The 19,978-nt window shown below is 30.6% G+C and overlaps 3 protein-coding genes across 3 annotated transcripts; 1 reads left to right on the forward strand and 2 right to left on the reverse strand.

Moving 5' to 3' along the window:
- Positions 1-624: 624 nt before the first annotated feature.
- LOC130818845 (agamous-like MADS-box protein AGL80) lies at positions 625-1,380 on the reverse strand. The gene has a single exon (XM_057685084.1). The coding sequence runs from the start codon at positions 1,287-1,289 to the stop codon at positions 642-644; it is 648 nt and encodes a 215-aa protein (XP_057541067.1). The 5' UTR covers positions 1,290-1,380; the 3' UTR covers positions 625-641.
- An 8,618-nt stretch (positions 1,381-9,998) lies between these two features.
- LOC130818847 (protein LNK3) lies at positions 9,999-14,536 on the forward strand. Its single transcript, XM_057685085.1, has 6 exons — positions 9,999-10,187; positions 12,445-12,803; positions 13,264-13,456; positions 13,546-13,665; positions 13,760-13,899; positions 14,006-14,536. The coding sequence occupies exons 2-6, from the start codon at positions 12,451-12,453 to the stop codon at positions 14,244-14,246; spliced, it is 1,047 nt and encodes a 348-aa protein (XP_057541068.1). The 5' UTR covers positions 9,999-10,187; positions 12,445-12,450; the 3' UTR covers positions 14,247-14,536.
- A 2,417-nt stretch (positions 14,537-16,953) lies between these two features.
- Positions 16,954-18,486, reverse strand: LOC130818848 (cytosolic sulfotransferase 15-like). The gene is given in 2 exon segments (XM_057685086.1): positions 16,954-17,508; positions 17,510-18,486. Coding segments are annotated over 2 exon segments (996 nt in total). The 5' UTR covers positions 18,253-18,486; the 3' UTR covers positions 16,954-17,255.
- Positions 18,487-19,978: the final 1,492 nt, after the last annotated feature.

The following is a 19,978-nucleotide window of genomic DNA, read 5'->3' on the forward strand; positions in this document are numbered from 1 at the left end:
TCTTTGTCCTTATGGATATTGCAACAAAGAGAAGAAAAATTGAATTTTTAGGGGATTACGGGCACTTAAAATATTTTGTTCTTTAGTTTAATGAAAGTGATAGGAAATTAAAATACAGATTGAAATGTATGAATGATATTAAAAGAAAGTTTAAAGATGTTAACAAAATTAAAAGAAGGTATGGTGAAATCAAACTCCACTTAAGAAAATAACCCAAAATTAAAGAAATAGCCTAAAATAAAAATTAATGCAAATTAATGAGAAGTACGTCTTTAAAATTCTTGTGACAAAACAAATTACAAACCCAAAATAATAAAACTAATTTCTAAAAATTATTATTGAAAAAACATATCAAATCTTACATTTCCCAACTCAAAACAATAGAGCAATTCTTATAAATAAGAGACTATGATGATGAGACAAATCCAAAAGCACACATTCATATGACATTCTGTTTAAAAAAATCTCAACTAATTAGTTTTTCGTCTATTATTATTATTATTATTATTATTATTATTATTATTATATATATATATATATATATATATATATATATATATATATATATATATATATATATATATATATATATATATATATATATATATATATATATAGCTTACCAACTGAATTAACTGAGTTTAGTTTTCGGCTTTTTCATGCGGATCTGACTTTGAAGATGATGATTGAGGGTAAATGGTGGGCCCAACATATCCATCCATAAATGATAACCAATCTTCATCCATCATTTGCATGTCCATGAGATCATTAAAAACACTCTTTTCCCCTTCTAATGAATGATCCTCATTACTTTTTTCGTGCTTCAAAATGTCAATCCTCTCATAAATCTTGGTCAAAGAATCATTAACCACCCAATTAAGATCACTTAACTCCAATAAACTCAAATCTTCAATACTCTTACCAACCAAACACTGGTGCATAATTTGAGTCACCTCTTCAACTCTATTATCCCTTTGTTGTTTTTCCAAGTGTTGCTCTGCTTTAGTCAATCTCTGCTGCAGAAAATCCTGATGGCTAACCATCTTCTCCACTTTCTCAATTTCCGGCAATTGCTCGAAACATTCGATCATTTCTCGAGCCACAGCGTGTGTGGGCCACACAACAGGATGAGGCTCATATGGAGTTTCAAGGATGGCACAAGCTTTGACGTCACATAAGGTTGTGAGTTCATCCATCTTTTTGAGTAAACCATTCTTTCGTTTTATGTAGGATGCCTTTCGCCCAGTGTCATTCACTATGAAGGCTAGTTTAACCTTCTTTCTTGGCATGTTATTGTTTGAGATAAAAAGGAGAAAAAATGGGTGTTTTTTTTATTTATGTGATTTTTTCCAATGAGATATAGGGTTTATATAGGGAATTAAGAGTTCAAGCAAAGCTTTTTAGTTCATTACTAGTTTTTGCAAATAATTTTTTAATAAATTAAATATTAGTCCCTCAGTTCTCTAATGAAGTTCCCACAAGAAATATTCGTGTATTCATGGGAATTAACAAAAATAAAATCATTTAGATAGTAGATATAATATTTTATTAAATAATAAATTTAATGGAAGAAAATTGAGAATCATAAACATTAAAAAAATAATAGTAAAAAAAGTTAGTGGAAAAAATATGAAGACCACAACTAATAAAAAATATATTTATAAAGTTAGTGGGAAACATATGGGAACCATAATAAATATAAAAATATTAAAATAAAGTTAGTGGAAGATACGTAGAGACCATAAACATTGTTTAAATATTAAAATGAGGATGAACAAGTTGAGGTATTCATTCAGGTGATCAGGTCGGTTTCGGACGGGTTTCATTCGTTTCGGTTGTATTTCAGATCGGTTAAATTTCGAATGCGTGTTACGATGGGTCACACTCGGTTCGAGTCGATTAGTCACGTTTCGGTTGAAGATCGGTTGTTCGAGCTATCGGGTTAGCATCAGTTCGGTGTCGGTTGAAGTTCGTATCGAGTTTCAATCAGTCTCGGGTTGTCATCGGTTAATAATTGGTTCATTTACCGAGTACAGATCGAATTCGGGTATATTTACAGTAGAATTCGGCTACGAATTACGAATTACTAATTACTATCGATCCAGTCAGTACCAGATTAAGTTGTTAGTCATTTTTTAATTGATGATAAGGTTCCCTTTACTTAAAGAAAAATATTTAAAATGCAAATCAATTAGTGATCATTATTACATTGTTACTCGGGTTTGGAGCATGATTCGAGTCGGTCATTATTAGGTTCGGGTAATCTCGGTTAATGGTTATGTGTCAGTTACAGCTCGGGTTCAATTTTTCCATTTTCGGTTGTCAACCGGTTCAGGTATGACTTCGGGTCGGGTAATGTCGGTTCATAAACCTAAAAAAGGAACATGTTTTCGGGTCGGTTTACTTTTGGTTTTGATTCGGGTTTTCATGTCGGGTCAGTTTTAAACAGCTCTATGAACAAGGTTATTTTGGTCCAAAATTTGTGATATAATTAGAAAGATTATTTATGGGACCACAATTGAAATACCAAAAAATGATAAATAAGAATTGCTTTAAGGAAAGGAGAGACTATTATTTAAGGTGTGTTGAGTGTAGCATTTCAAGTAGCGTTTAACGGTTTGTTTTAATTCAAAAGTACTAAATGAAAATTATTAGTGTTTAGGAAGTTGACATCAGTTTACAAAACTTAATAATTGTAGCGTTTGAACTAACAGTAGAAAATAAAATTGCGTTTAAGAAATAAATATCAAAGTTTAAAAAATAAAATAAAAGATTTGTAATTTTCTTAATTACAAAAAAAATTGATATTTTTTAAAAAAAATTCTTTAGTTATGTGGACCCCTTTCATTTTGACTTTTAATTTATTGTTTTGGTCTTTGATTTAAATGCTCTGCTTTTTATTTCATTTACTATACGTTCTACGTTCTTCGCAGGATCATTTAGTATTGTGTAATATACTGTCGTTTTGATTTGAGATTTGATTATTCCATTTCTATATGTGATTTCTTTTTGACTGATAATAAATTAAATAATGTCAAACTTAATAAATAAAAAATTAAATATCTAAACTTGATTAATTAACATAAGATATTATATTAGTATAAAAACCCTTATAATAGACGAACTATTTAGTATGAAGATACATATAAATATAATTTACCTATATACTAAAGATAAAGTAATAATTGTTAAGATATGGTGTTATGATAATGTTTGATTGTGTAACAAACTCAAATAATTTGTAAATTATTGATAAAGAAGTAATAATTGTTACGATATGATGTTATGATATTTCGATTTACATTGATCAACATTTAAATAATCTTACTAATCACTAATTATCAATATTAACTGATATGTGCATTTATTTGCACTTATATTCAGGACTAGAGTTATGTGGTTTTAATATATACTTGTATATTTTTGCCTTATAACCTCAATATTATGTTTTATGTATTTTTGACGCAAAAATTGAAGTTTTTTAGGTCTTATGAGATGATAAGAGGGTGAAGGCTCTAGAAATGAACTATAAACCCTAACGAGTGATAACAGATGAAAAAATGCACCAAGAGAAGCCACGACTCATTGCTCAAAAGAAAGGAGTCCAGATGAAAGCCACGAGTCGCTACAAAAAAACCGACGATTCGTTGCAAATTCCCTGAAGTTGCAGCAGGAGATAAATAAGAACGTGACGACTCGTCGTAAAGTTTTTGGAGATTATTCTTAGAGGAAGTAAGCAAGGGATGACTCATCGCTTTTCAGGCGACGAGTCATCGCTCGTATGCACGTTTTTCAACGTTTGGCAGTTATTGTTTTATTATTTTATCATACTTTTAGGTTTGTTTGTTAGTTACTGATTGAAAAGATTATTTCCGAAGTATACAAATAGTACAAATAGAAAGTTAGTTTTAGTGTTTCAAATAAGTAATAAGAATTTTTGGAGAGTTAGATTTTAAATTCTTTTAATTTTCACATTAAACTCAGTTTTCTTTATATTCTTCAATTTTCTAGACATCGAATGTAATTATTCATTCCAATAAAGTCTAATTGCCATTAATATTTGTGAGTGTTCTTGATTCTTGTTCTTTTAATTTTTTATTACTTGCTTTCTAATCAGTTTCCACTAAGCAGGAAAAAATTAATTTAATTTTGAAACAATCGCTTGAAAGTTTAACTTTAGTGAATTAGTATTGATATCAATATGTTGATCATAATTATAATGGTATTTGTGAGTATGAAATGTATAAAAATATAACTTTAAAGAATAATGCAAGTATGATTATTGTGATTAAATTTATCAAATATATAATTTTTTTAAAAAAAAATAATTAAAAATAATTTATCGAATACATTACTTTTTCATTTAATTAAATAAATCAAATTCTAGGTTAAATATATAGAATTGCTATAATAAATTATATAAATACTTTACCTAATTTAGCTCTAATTTTAAAAATAATCAAATTTTAAATTAGGTAAATATTGTCATTTAATCAACAATCACCCACTAAAATGATTCTATTTGTTAAGGTTCTATAAGGATGACATTTGTCATTTTTCAGCATTTTTATTAATATGAATAATATCGATACTTTGATTATAATTTACTAGTATTTGTGAATATGAAATCTGGATATAACTTCAAAGAATAATGCAAGTATATATTATCATGATTAAATTTATCGAATACATGACTTTTTTAAAGCAAAAATTAAATGCTTATTTTTCTAAAATTATTTATCGAATACATCACTTTTTCATTTAATTAAATATATCAAATTCTAGGTTAAATATATAGAATTGCGATGATAAATTATATTGATATTTTATCTAATTTAGCTCTAATTTAAAAAAAAATCAAATTCTAACTTAGGTAAATATTATCATGTAATCAATAATCTTCCACTAAAATAATTCTATTTGTCAAAGTTCTCCAACGATAGCATTTGTTATTTTTCATTTATGATTTTTATGTACATCATTATTTGTGCATTGAAATTGAGGGCATATGTAAGATCATAGTGTGATAAAGATTTTCTTAATGAATCATAACAAAATTATTTGTGGTTGCAAGATTTATTACTAGGATAAGATTTGGGTTGTGGTATTATTTCTTGCCATATATGTTTAAATTGAAGCAAATTCTTACTTTTTTGCTTATATATTTGATTACATTTGTGATTTGTTAATAAATTTAAAATTTTCACAACCATTGTATATAGACATATACTTTCTCCATTATAAAATACTCAATACATTATGACTATTGGCATTTCATTATTCAAGCTTATTTTATATATTACGGTTAATGTGTAAAAACAATTTACTCAAGCGAGATCTTGTTAGAGTCGTCTTATCGCATACTATCATGATTTTAATTTTTTTATAATTTTTAGATGTGAGTAGTTCAATATATAATTAATCAAAATAACACATTAAATTGTGCAAAATATCAAATGTAGCAAGTATAATGGAACATAAAAGTATAATGAAACGGGAAAGTATAATAAAATAATTTTGTAAATAGATCTTTTAGTATATTGGACTCTAGGGTTACGACTAGTGAATAATTATTTGTTAGAGTAAATAACATATATCCTAGGGCCTTAACAATCAGCTTAAGGTGTTATTTGTAAATAGATTGTTTGGTTGAGTTGGTTTCTTAACATTATTCATTGTATCAAACAATGGATTTATACCATCATGTATGAAGATTTTATTGATAGTATTTAAAGGTGTTATAAACAAATTCGACTATTCGATATTAACTTGATTTTTTAATCAAATTTGACTTGATTCGACTTTAAAATAAATTAAAATATATGTAAAACTCAATCAATACATAAAATGCAATTCTGAACCAAATTAAAATATCGGATGCAAAATCGACCTAATAACTCAATTAATACCTCTAATAGTATTATTGATCCTATTGATTTTGCTATAGATGCGTGGGCGTGAACGGTGGATCAGACTTCTTAAAGTTTTTTTAATAAAAACATCTGACAGAGGACTTTAGGTGAAAATATATTTGAAATCCCGCTATTTAGTTGTCGTTATTCTTGTCGGTGTATCGCCATTATTTAATGAAATTTCCAAACCGCCACTTACCCCTAAAACATCACTAAATTTACTATCAAACATCAACTTTCTTGAATTGAAAGCTTAATTAAATAAAAAACTTAACTACGTAAACGACATATTTAGGTAATTTGTAAGCAAATCTTTTGTTTTTTCAAATTTTAAAAAATAATTTCTGAACTAGACCAAATCGCACAAAACGTGTTACAATGCTTCCTTTTTAAATTTTTTCTAAAAATCCTTAATTATTATTTGATCATTAAATAGATTTTTAAAAATAAATAATAATAATAATAATAATAATAATAATAATAATAATAATAATAATAATAATAATAATAATAATAATAATAATTTTAATAATAATAATAATTTTAATATTAATATTTATGTTGTGAAATATTAATTAGTTAATTATTAATTAGTTAATTATTCATAATTTTTTATCAAGTAATTAATTAGTTTAATAATTTTTTTCCGAATAATTTATACTCTATTAAATATCAAAATGAAGCAAAAGCAAAACTCGCTCAGGAACTTAACTCCAGATTAAGGCCCCTCGAGCAGCCAAAGCTCTACAAAAAGCTCGAGCTATAGCTGTATGCACCCACCAAAATCAAAAATCTATCTAGTTATAAGCATCTCTATCATTCGGTTACTAACCCTCCCTGCAACTCTAAAAACAATATCATTAACTGCATCTTTGATATTACAAGATGAATATCAAAAACATTTTTGTTGCACTACTTTCACAACCTATAATCATCTCGTTCCAGACCCCAACAATGAGTTTAACTCTATCCGTTTTCTTTTTGTTCAGTTTGTTCATCCGCATAATCTCATCTAGGAAGTTGGTTTCTTCGAGCCTGTACTGTAAGAACGAAAACACACAGCTTCTCACCTATTGAGCCAACCTGCAGTCATAAAGCAAATGATGCGTAGTTTCTTCTCCTCTGTTGCGCATAACATAGTCTGTATCATCAATCTCCATCCATTTGCCTATTCTGCCTTTGGTTGCTAGTCTGTTTTGTATCGCTAACCATGTAATAAACCTTGCACTAGATTTAGGGATATTTTTGATTATGATATACCCCCATTGGACTTTGGGAGCATCACAATCAGTAGATCATACACTTTCTCAATCTCGAACTTGTCTCTCTTAGCTATTATGGTTTCCCATCCTCCTAATTCGGCTATTATATCCCGTTGCATGATGATTTTTTTAAAACTTCAAGAAGCATGAACCGATACCCTAACGTTATGGACATATTTTGATTTCATATAGTAAAATGTGGACCCACCTAACCCAGAGGTTATCCTTTTTTCTTGGTTAAGTTTCACAAGTGCTTCAGAAGAGCCGCTTTGTTCCACTTATACATATCTCTCAAGTTGACACCCTTTTACAAAGGGTAAGATTATTAGGTCCCAAGCCACTGTTGCTTTCCTGAAATTCCCCTCTTTTCCTGTCCAAATAAAATATCGACAAACATCCTCTACCAATTTGATAAGCTTCTTAAGTAGGCTGAAGATTTGGGTCCAAAAATTTTTCATATCCCCAATTACACTGCAGACCAATTGGACTTTCCTAGTATAAGAGAGCAATTTAGATGATTAGTACTTAACCCCGCTCAGGATTTTATCAACTAACATCCTGCAGTCCTGGGTATTCAACTCTTTGGAATGAAGGGGAACCCCTTCTATGTTCAAGAGAGCTACAAAATTGTCTTTGGTTTGCCTATCAATATCTGCTAGACATACATTACTTTTTCTCGCGTTAGCTTCCAACCCTAAAGCCTTGGAGAACCTCTCAAAAGTGTTCATCATGTTGCTCACAGAGTTAGCATCAACCCTGTAGAACATGAGGAGATCATCGGCAAAAAGAAGATGGATAATGCTCGCTTTCCTACAATGAGGATGGAAACGGAAACTCGGGCTATCATTTATCCTTTACATTAGTCTCGACAAGTAATCCATACCTAAGGCGAATAAATAAGTAGAAAGACGATCTCTTTGGCGCTAACTTTTCGCGGCTGCAAGAGGCTTTAGAGGGAGCCATTCACCAGAATAGAGAATGAGACAGAAGTGAAAGATTACTCCATTAGTTTCATTTGAAGGACGCATTTTCTTTGTTAAGTTGTATTTGAAAGACTACTCCATTAGTCTAAAGGACACCTTTTCTTTATTAAGTTGTATTTGAAAGACTACTCCAGTAGTTTTTTTATGCTTTTAAATTATTAGTATAATATCGATAACAATAAAACTTGATAATATTATGAACTCTGTCGGAGGTCCGAGACTCCATGCCGGAATAAAGTTGGAGTTTGCATAATTCGACTTTGAGTGGAGGTAGACTGAAAAATATAATTCGAGTGGATAATTTGACCGGATTTTGACCGATTTCCATCCCTAAAGCTAACTCACTACTAGAGCTGTTCAAATGTGAGCCGACCTGGAACTGAAAGTTACCTACCCCAAAAATATGTTATTTTTTAGATTTACCGAACCAACATTATCCAAACCGAAAATTAGAAAACTGAATCGGAACTGCAAAATCGATTTTTATAACTGGTAAATAACTATTAACGGAGATTACCCGAATCTAAGAGTGATCGAATTGACATTACTCAATGCTTTATTATATAGATAATGGTCATATCATACATACTAATAAAAGAATTGAAAAATAAATGTTAGAAAATAACAAAGGACATCCTTAGGGAGTCTTGACAAATAATAGATTTGAAAATATTTAACTAATTTAGGATTCGATTTTTTTTAAAGTTTGGAGCTAAATTAGGTAAAGCATTTCTATGCCTAACATAATATTTGATACGTTTAATAGAATGAAATAGTGACATATTCGATAAAAAAATTGTAAAAAAACCAGTATTTATTTTTTTTTAACAAATCATGTATTCGATAAATTGAATAACGATAATATGTACTTGCATTATTTTTGAAGTCATATTTTTATATATTTCATACTAATAAATTTGTGCATTGCACAAATTTCTATGCTAGTACACTATTCGTTTTAAAGGCAACCCTATAATATTTTTGAACTACCGAAGATAAATAATTCCAAATACCAACATTGTTATAAAAATATTTGAAAAGGAGATGTTAATAAATAATAATTTTGTTATCAATTAAAACAATTAAAAATAAATTGATAGAACAACTGGTAATTATTTTTTTCGTAAGTAAATAAGCTTATATCAATAATAAAAAACCAACTATAAGCAATGCCTTTTTGAAAAGTAAAGCCTGAATTTGATTTATGCCGAAAAAATCGAACTAATTATAGACTGATGACAACCCGACTCAATTGATACTCGACTCGAGTTTCAACTGGTAAAGAATCGGCGTGAACCCAATAACACATATAGTCCTTGTTAAACCGACCCGTAACTAACCAATCTGACCTGATTATGACCCGCCGCGGCATACAATTAAACTTTACCGATTCAAAATTCGACCAAACCGAATAATACAGGTCTGAAACTAACCTCTGTCACCGGAGTATTCAACAAAGCATGTAGCAAACATGTGTCTAAAGTTGAGTGTGGATGTGGCAAATAAAAAGTTCATTCCAAAGATTATCACATGAGTGGACAAAACAATAAAGTTCAAAATCTCAAACTTTTAATATTTTGGTCTAAAAAATTAAAAGCTACCGGGACAATTCTTGCTGGTATCAATCTTGTATGACTGGGCATGAGAGATGGATCAATAATCAACCTAGTATTGTTCCACTAGTCCATTCTGGGTCCCACCAAGCAACCTACACCACAAATTTGATTTTGTTTTCCTGTTTTTGTGGGACCATTTATGACACGTGGCCCAATCACAATTCAACTTTTGATGTTCTGCTCTCCACCATGAATTCTCCCCCTTCCCACAAGTTTTGTACCTAATCCAACTTGTTCTTCTATTTAGTCTCCTTTACCCTCCCTGTTTTCCATTTTTACTTATACCCAATTGCCCAATTCAATCTTTCTGCTTAATTGCCATTGGAGCTTTTTATTACCCTACAATTTGCTCAACTTAATTTCAACTAGTTCTTCTTCTTCTTCTCCATTTGGGTAATTGTTAAGTGTTAAGAGGTAAGTTACTTATCATTTCCTTTCTGATTATTGTAATTTTATTGAATTAATTGGTTGTCAAAACAAGTCAATATGTTAGATCTGATAATTTCATTGTCTTTTGTACTAACTGAATTCATTCAAGTTTTGCAATATTCTTGAATAAAATGTTGTTTTCTTAGATGTAAGAACTGTATTATTGGGTTTAATTTGATTTAGTTTATGAGTTTCTAATACTAGTTATCACTTTTCTAGACTTTGTTGTTAATAAACTCCTCCAATCTATTGATTTGGTCTTTAATGTTTGACTCCAACTATGATTTATCCTTATGATTCATGTTGATTGTGATGCTAGATCTATGACTAATTAACTCATACCCAGAAAAAGAATTATATATATGTAAGCTTCGTAGATAAAAAATGAAGTATTTATTTGGTAGTTATTGTAACTAAGGAGTAATTTTTTTAATACTTCCCCCTTTTCTTATTTTGTTTCTTTTATATGGAGTTTTTATTTTTTAAATTTAGTGGGTTTTATTTTTAGGATCTTATTAACGGATGCATGTGTGCTCTTTAACAAGAAAAAAATTAATAATAAATAGTAAAATAGTATATATTTTAAACTGTTTAATACTCCCTCCTATTCAGTCTCATTTAACTTTTTACGGATTCTAAGGAGAGTTAAAAGTGGAACCCTAAAGGTAGAAAAGAGAGTGGTATTATGAGTTTTTAATGTAATTGAGGAAAATTAATATGGGTAATGGAGGGTATAATTGAAAATAGGATAAAGCTACTAAGGGCATAAAAGTTAAAAACTTATATCAAAAATAGAATTGGGACAATTAAGATGACTTGACTATAAAAGAAAATGGGACACATAAGGCAAATAGGAGGGAGTAATATATAAGTATCAATTATATTACCTAATATATTGGCATATAGCGCAAAATTTGAAATTTATAACCATACATGCTATATATATTTATAACCATACATGCTATATATATATATATATATATATATATATATATATATATATATATATATATATATATATATATATATATATATATATATATATATATATATATATATATATATATATATATATATTATTATTATTATTATTCTTGTTCATTAACATCTCAGGGCATTCTTTAGCATTTGCCTTGTATCTATTATGATGAAAATTTACCGGAAGAAAGGATCATAATTAATAGGTGCATTAATTTTAATATAAAAAAAATGGAAACTATTGAGGTAAGCACAACAAGTAACATTTACAGAAAATTAATTATAGGAAATTAGTGAAGAGCCATCATAGGTAAGGATTAATTAAGAGGAATTTTTCTTTATATGATTAAAAGAAAAATATAGAAATAGTGACAAAGAAAATATCAGTAATTTTAAAAGTACCAACGGCCCGTTTGGTAATCGGTACTAAATGGTGGGAATGATAATGGAATGTTAGTGTAATTTTGGTAAGAATATCACTTGATAAATGTAATGACCATTCTTATTCTCCTTCAACAAGCTCATTTTCTTCACAAAATTCATTCCAATTTATTACCACTTAAACATGTGGTATTAGGTGGTAATGAAAAATTGTGAACAAAAAAACTTTTTTATGTTCAAACTTTCATTACCATGGTGATGACATAATACATAGCATGAAAATTTACATTATAAGTCATTCCCATTACCACCATTTAGTACCACTAACCAAACGGGCCGCAAAAAGAAGAGAGGGATAAGTAAAAAGTTGGTTTGGGATTGAGATGCTTCAAGTTCATATGTGGTCTAAAATCTCGCTCTTTCATGTCCTTATTTTTGTGTATTTTTGCCATAAGCTAGGAAGGAGTCATCACTTGTATCTTCACAAAATCAGATTACCATCTTTTCTAGTTAGGCAGCTGGAAAGTAGTGTGTCAAGTGACAGTAAAGGTCAGGCATTATATTGATATAAAAATGATTGAATCCGACTCTTCAAACTCTACCTAAGCGAGAGCTACTTGGCATTTTTATAATGGCTTCTTGTATATAATTTTTAGATACAGAGCCTAACCAAGTTTTCTCTTTACTTCTCCCAGAAACACATTGATTTTTGTAGGTTGATGGATTCAACCCATTACCCAATATTATTGGTATTGAGGCTTTGATATTGTTGTTTACTTCTTCCAAAAACGCTGGTTATGTTTTTATTTTACAGTGTAAGAGTAACATCTGGTCTTGAAAGTTTTCGTTGATGAAATTTTTGTTCGATTTTTTGTGGTCACAGATAAATATGACAGAATGGTATTATGGACATGATGGTAGTGATCTACTTGTTGTCAATGATCAAGAGTACTTTGACAGGCTTCCATCACCTGATAGTTGGTTGCAGTGGGAAACAAGTGGAACTGGAGGGAACTCTGCTTGGTCAAACACGTTCGATTCTGATAACCTTGTGAATAAGAAACCTCAGCAACGTACGATGTTTAGTAAAGCGGGAAACAAAGAGATACGTCAAGCGGGAAACAGGCTTCCATCATCTGAGGACTCTTATTCTATCAGGACTTCTGCTGCTGCTGCAGCAAGTGTTGGGCCGGACTACTACAATGATCTGATAGCACCTGATTCAGCAGATGACATATTCTTGTACAGGCGTAACCTATGGAGTTTATCATACTTGCTTTAATGCGTGTAGGAAATCATGATGTAGCAATAGTATAATTTTTAATGCTTACTATCTCTTACTTCTTTGAACTAAGGCTTGTTCTCTTCAACTTTTGGTCAAAGAATCAGTTTTGTTCGATAAAAATCAGCTTTTTAATTTTGATCCGTTAGTGTAAAGTTTTGTTGATTAGAAATGATATCGAGTCTAAAACTTAGCGGAAGAGAACAGTGCCTAAGGAAGGAAATTGGAGATCCTATTATAGCTGAAATTACATTGTTCCTAGCATTTTCATGATATGTTAATGGTGAATTTCCAGTTATTTGGGAGGTCCAATGGGAGTACACATGAATTTTGTATGCTCTAAGCAAATTCTGGTTATATATATGTCTTGTTTTTCGTTTAGTTTCTTACACTTTCAACTTGTATTTTGGTTTGTGATAGGAGTTCCTTGCTCAATGATGATGTCGTCCCATTACAATCTATCTACCTTGCAGGACCATCGAATAGTAATTCAATAAACAAAGTGATGGATTTTCAGAGCAAGTCTTGTGATACGAATAAGCTGGTGCAGACCCATGTATCAAAATCTGTGTCTGGAAACAGGTCAGATCAGAGTTTTAGTCCATCAGTAAAGGTGAGACTTCTGTCTAAACTGATACAATATTCATTATTTGCTTTCTTACATGGTAATATATCTTTATTAATTCACATTTCTTTTTTGAGGTACCGGAGACTATGGACTTGGTTCCTTCTGATTACAAAGCCTCTGGTACATTAGATGTTAATGTTATGTCTTCGCTTGAAGAATCAGTGCTGACAAAGCTCGAGAATGTTCGAAACCAGGTGAAGCAAACTATAGTAACACTATATAAACAGATTTTCAGTATGTTACTTTGATCAGTGGTTGCTAATACTATGTCAATTCCTTTTCTTTTAGTTGAATGACAAGACTAGACTTTGCCTGCGAGATTCCTTATACCGACTTGCTAAGCACTCAGAGCAGCAAACATCAGGAAATGATCTTGTTGAAGGCTTTTCTTTCGATGAGCATTCATTTCCTAGTGGAGTGTGTTTAAGGTACACTCTGTACCATTTGTACGTAGTATAGAATCTTGAGTGAAATGAATAATCTGCCGTGCCATTTATCGACAGTCCAATTCTAATTATGTATGTTCGGTTCCAGGTCAGGAGTAATGGAGGGAGCTGAAGCAGGAACCAATTGTATTGACAGGACTGTAGCGTCCCTGATGTTTAGCAAAGTTGATGCAAATGTACAAGATCATCTTCCTGTGTTGTTGCCTGAATTTGCGCAGAGGGACACATACTTTACTGCAACGGGAGCATATGACTACAATGAGGCAGCCCTGGCAACCTCTGATCTATTGGCTCAATGTGAAGTTCCTGTCTTAAGCCAACAAACATAAGGTCACTCCAATCCGAATGCATTCTGAATTTCGACAAACACAATGTAGATACTGATGTACTTAGCAGCTTCTTCTTAGGTCAGTTTGCAGGTGCACTTAAGCTGCATTTGTTGAAGTTTTGATTTTTACTGTATTTGAGGGTGTTAATTAAGTTTTTGTTTTCTAATGTGCTCTTTTTTTGTATACATAAATGGCTTCATAAGAAGAATAACTTCGTGTGATGTGTGAATATGTCATAGATTTTGAACTTCATTCATTACCTACGAATTAACATCATTTGTTTTTTTCAACTCCAGATTTATTAATACTGTATGGTCAGAATGGTAATGCAAATACTTTATAATAATGTAGTTTAATTATAAACTATTTAATTTAATTATCCGTTAACATAGAGTTGAGTAATTATTGTCTCAGTTGGAGCAAGTATCACATCTTTTACAAGATGATTTGATCGATTTTCACACAGCCCTCTCTTCAACATACCATGTAAACTAGAAAATATTTCAAAAAAAAAAAAAAACATTATAATATTGTCCACTGAAGCCAGGTAAAACATAACTGAGTTCTTTTTGTAATTGACAAATGTAAAGCCAGCTAAAAACAACAAAAACATTCACGCCCAAGGATGATTACGGGTTAAGATCTTATTAGACCTACCCCTAATTTTAAGTTATGGATTCTTGTTTTTGAGATCCAACAGGTTTGAACCTAGGGTCTTCGGACCTAGATACAAATCAGATTCTCTCTTTGAACTCATTTAGGATATAGACCTGACAGACGCACTTTATTTCCACATCATTACAACCCAAAATCAATATATTTAGTAATTTAGATGTATATACAATCTATAGACATATATTTAATACTAATAAAACCTTTAAATTGTGTAGGTTTGAGCATAAGTAATTAAGATTCATTTGGATCCCATACCCATCTGACCCTAACGGTATGAGTTTGAGTCTAAAATTTTCATATCCTAAGGGCATACGTCCGGGTCAGGATCTACCAAAAATTAATGGGTCTATGTCTAGGTCTGAGTCGTGTTGGATTTGATCCATGACCATCTATAGTCATGCCTTCATAGGTTTGGCTCAAGTTGAGTTATAAATTGTAGCCTTATAATGTACTTCCTCTGGATTTTAATAGTTGCTACAGTTTCTATAACAACTACTGTTTATTAACTGATCTTATTTGGTATATATTTTATAGTCAAGAGAGATTTTATTTGATTCGTCTTAACGCATATTTTCATAATATTAACTTTTTAAATTTTTTATCATATGAAAATAAAAATATTAAAAATTAAAATCATGCTAATGAAAAACAAAAGTATAATTAGTTGGCTTCACTTGAGATTTTTTGTGTAACAAGATTAGATGCAATAATACTTGGCTTTATCAATCTCATTCGCACCCGTATTGCCAGCATTTAATTCGGCTCATCCCCATCCCATATCGGATCTTCCCCAGCATACTAAATGGCCCATATTTATCTTATACCGCTCCATCCTCATCCCTCCCAATTTCTCACACTACTACATAACATGCTTTTAGCATCATTTAAATTAAATATCACTATTTTAAATTTTTAATAGTATACATAATAAATTTAGTGATATTTATTAGACTCTTTAACATCATATTAAAAAATCATATTAAAATTCTTCGCGACATAAGAAATGTCACTATAGACTTTAGTAACACTTACATATGCTACTAAAGGCCAAATAAAGTATAACTAAATCATTTTATAGTAAAATGTAGAATAAAAACCGACAATTATTATGCTAAAAATATAAATTAGTGGCATTTAATGCTATTAAATCTAATGTGGAGAAAAGTTAAATTTGTTGTAGTGTCAAATTAAATGATCTTATTATAAGACTGTTTCTATTGGGCTAGCGCAATATACATTTTCAGTTTCAAGTTAATTACTACCTTATAGAGATTACTTGCAATCTTAATGTGATCAATTATAACTTTAAAACTCCTTCTTAATTTGCAAGTCAATACTATGATTTGTATCTGAAGTAGGGATGCAGCCGGGGCGGGTCTAATAGAAGACCTGCCCCATCCCCGTCCGATCGGGGCAGGGATGGGTCCCGATTTGATGGGTCATGGGGCGGGTACGGGTATAAAATTCATACCCACCGCGGGGATGGGGATGGGGATGGGTTTTAGGTGATAACCGCGGGGATGGGGATGGGAATGCAAAATGGAATTGGATAGTGATGAGATTATTCTGGATTGATTTGCTTTGGATGATTTTGAGTTGATGTTGAAATACTTTTGTTTTAGACATGTATTTTTGTTTGAGACTTCGGTTATATGTTTGTTTGAGACTTTGGATATGTAATTGTTTGAGACTTTGGATGGGTGGTGGGGCGGGGATGATTTTAGGTACAAATCCATCGGGGAGAGGACGGGGAAAAAGTTATACCCGCCACGGGGATGGAGACAGGGATGGGTATTGCATTAACAGATGGGAATGGGGATGAGAATTCCAATACCCGCCCCGCCCCGCCCCGTTTGCATCCCTAATTTGAAGGCCCCAACAAGATAAAACCAAATTAACAAAAACTGTATGAACCATAAAAGGGTGAGCGAATGAAACACAATTTAAACTTTTTGTATACGGTATACAAGAAAAAAATACATGCAACAACTCAAAATCAAATACTTAAATCAATATGTATTAACCTCTAGAACAACATAGATAAGTGCATCACGAAGTACAAACTAATTAAAAGTAGCTAATTAAGACCAAAGCTTATCATACAACACATGCTCACTAACAAACAAATTACAATAACATTACATTTTTTAAAGAAAGATCAATAAAAAAAACTTGGCTAAATTAAGTATTTTTGATTTACTATTTCAGTCCCATTGATTTTGCAACAAATCTTCGAAAATCTCTCTCATAAGAAACTTAATGATTGCAAATTCTATCGAATAGAGCGAGTAATTTTACTTTTTTTTTTTGCTTTTAAAATTATCATATTATACATTAATGAAACGTAGAAACATCGGGAAATTTCAAGCTAGAGCCGGCTAACTTTTCTTCCATGATTTGACCCAACCTTTGAATCATCTCCTTACTTAAAAGATTAACCCAATCACCCACCTCACCTTTCCTAAATAAGCCCTTATTGTCAAAATTAAGTATAGATATCCCATTCTTATTCACTTCCAAATCCCTCATCTTCTCTAAGCTACACAACTTTTTAATCTCCTCAACATCTCCATTTTCTTCCTCTTGGAGTAAATGGGTACCCTAAAAACTCACCTATTCTCCTAATTTGAAGAGATACATCCATTTTCAAGTCTTCATACTTCAAAAACATGACTTTTTGTGGTGTCTTTAAGCTTTCTTCCCAATAACCTAACATATGATCCCAATAAGGACCATACCCTATAAGACCTTTACAATACATATCAAAGGCTTCTTCCAACGAAAAAGGTCCTAGATTACTAGGCCTTATTTTCTTCATAAAATGCCAAATTGACACAAAAGTATCAAATGGGTTTCTACATATATACACAATCTTAGTATTAGGATTGTTTTTGATGGTTTTAGGTAAGGAATTGTAAGGTACATGGGAAGCAAAGAACCTTGGAGAAGGAAGATTTGATAAATTTGGGATCTCATTGTTAGCATAAACCTTGTACTCAAAGAATGGTACAAGATCATGAGGGTTAGACATTAACAAAGGGTGATCATGATCTTTTGATTTGATTTCGAATCGAGCTCGGGTAACAATGGCAAAAACTAGGGCTTTAAGCCAAGTTGTGCCAGATTTAGGCACAGTGACGATGATTACATCACTATCTTGAGCCTTAAAATGGTTTTGAGCGTTGATTATGGCTTGAATTTCTTTGGGTTGACACCAAAAACCTTGAAAAAGGTAAAGATGATGAGTTCTCCATCCTTTTACTTTAGGAAGGGAAAGGAGTAGTTGCTTGCAATCTTCTGATATACCTTGGAAGTCTTCTTCCTGATTCATTATTTCTTCCTGGTTAATTATTTCTTCCTGGATGTATTTTTTGGGTGGCTACTAGCAATATTTGGGATGAAGGTCAATTTTATTGAAATTTATGGTTAAGGTTTTATTGATATATGTCTCTCGAAACTCTATATTGGAAGACAATTGTACCGACTATTAGTATAGTAAAGATTCTAATTCACGTTAAGGCCTAATACTTACTACAGAAATACAACTAATGCTATACAAATACGATTATACGACGACTAGTACTATACTGATACAACTAATACTATACAAATATGACTATTAATACGACTAATAGTGCTAATACGACATTAATACAATAAATATTATGCTAATTATATATTATACGACTAAAACAATGATACAACTAACATTACATTAATGGTATACTAATACTACTAAAATTATACTAATACAACTAATTAATCTCATCATAGTAATCATAGAAATATACTGATTGATAAACCACTGTAACACGTGGCAGATGTAGAATGAGAGTTAAGAAATTCTAATTATTCGTCACGTGTCACTTTAAATTATATTCTTGAATTAAATGTTGTTTTTTCTTATTTGCTCAATTATCATTTACTCTAGAGTCTTTAATACTGATTTTTAGCTTTATTTAGATTATTATAAAACATCCTTACCTCTGCCTCACATTCATTACTTATTTTCATCATTAAAATATATAATAATTTAAATCTTCATTATATTTACGTATAATTCATGTGGGACTAATATTGAAATTATCTACTTTGATTGAGTATGTAATTTTTTTTAATATAATTATGAAATACTTTTTTATCTAAATAATTAATAATTATGCTAAGAAAAAATTATCAAAATAATTAAAATTACTATATATGTGAAACTTTAAAAAATCTCGTGCATTGCACGGGTATTGCACCAGTACTATAGTAATACGATTATCATTATGCTAGTACACTTAATACGACTAATCATATACATATTATAATATAAGACAACCTTGTCCACGTGTCACTCTATCATGCTTTACTCTATTGATTACATCATTTTCATCATCATTTCACAAATATGATTTTCATCATCACCTCATCACTATACTCTTCAATTACCTAACCTTCAAGAAATTAAATAAGATAGAACACATTCTTATTCTATAGATTGATGTGTAGCTGATTGAGGCAACTTTATTTAGGACCATCCCTTCAATATATAGATGTCTTACAAACAAGTTATCTTTGGAGGAATATGTTCAAACATATACTTTGCACAAAGGTAATGTTGAACATTAGACTTCTCATTTTATATTATTAATATGATTGTATCATTTTACTTTGCACAAAGGTAATGTTGAACATTAGACTTCTCATTTTATATTATTAATATGATTGTATCATTTTTCAAAGACTACTTAAATTTTGCTGAATGAGATTGTAATAATTATTTCCACTTCCGCTAACCCTATGACTGAGATGCACGGTATTATGGTTATCTTTTTTTAAAAAAAAAAATTATTTACGTGTCATTCATAGAGGTCATGTTTTGCCTTTTTGTTCTAGGGTTTTGGTTTGATGTTGATTGGTGCAAAAGATATTATTTATGCTTAATTTTCTATTGTTAATTGAAAATCTTTTTTATCTAACTAAACACTCTCTAGATGTGTTCGTCACATATTTCAATATTTCGTCATAATTTCAAGCTTTATTTTGGATTATTTGGTGTTAAATCATGGTGT

Source organism: Amaranthus tricolor, chromosome 7 (genome assembly GCF_026212465.1).
Source record: "Amaranthus tricolor cultivar Red isolate AtriRed21 chromosome 7, ASM2621246v1, whole genome shotgun sequence".
Taxonomy (NCBI): domain Eukaryota; kingdom Viridiplantae; phylum Streptophyta; class Magnoliopsida; order Caryophyllales; family Amaranthaceae; genus Amaranthus; species Amaranthus tricolor.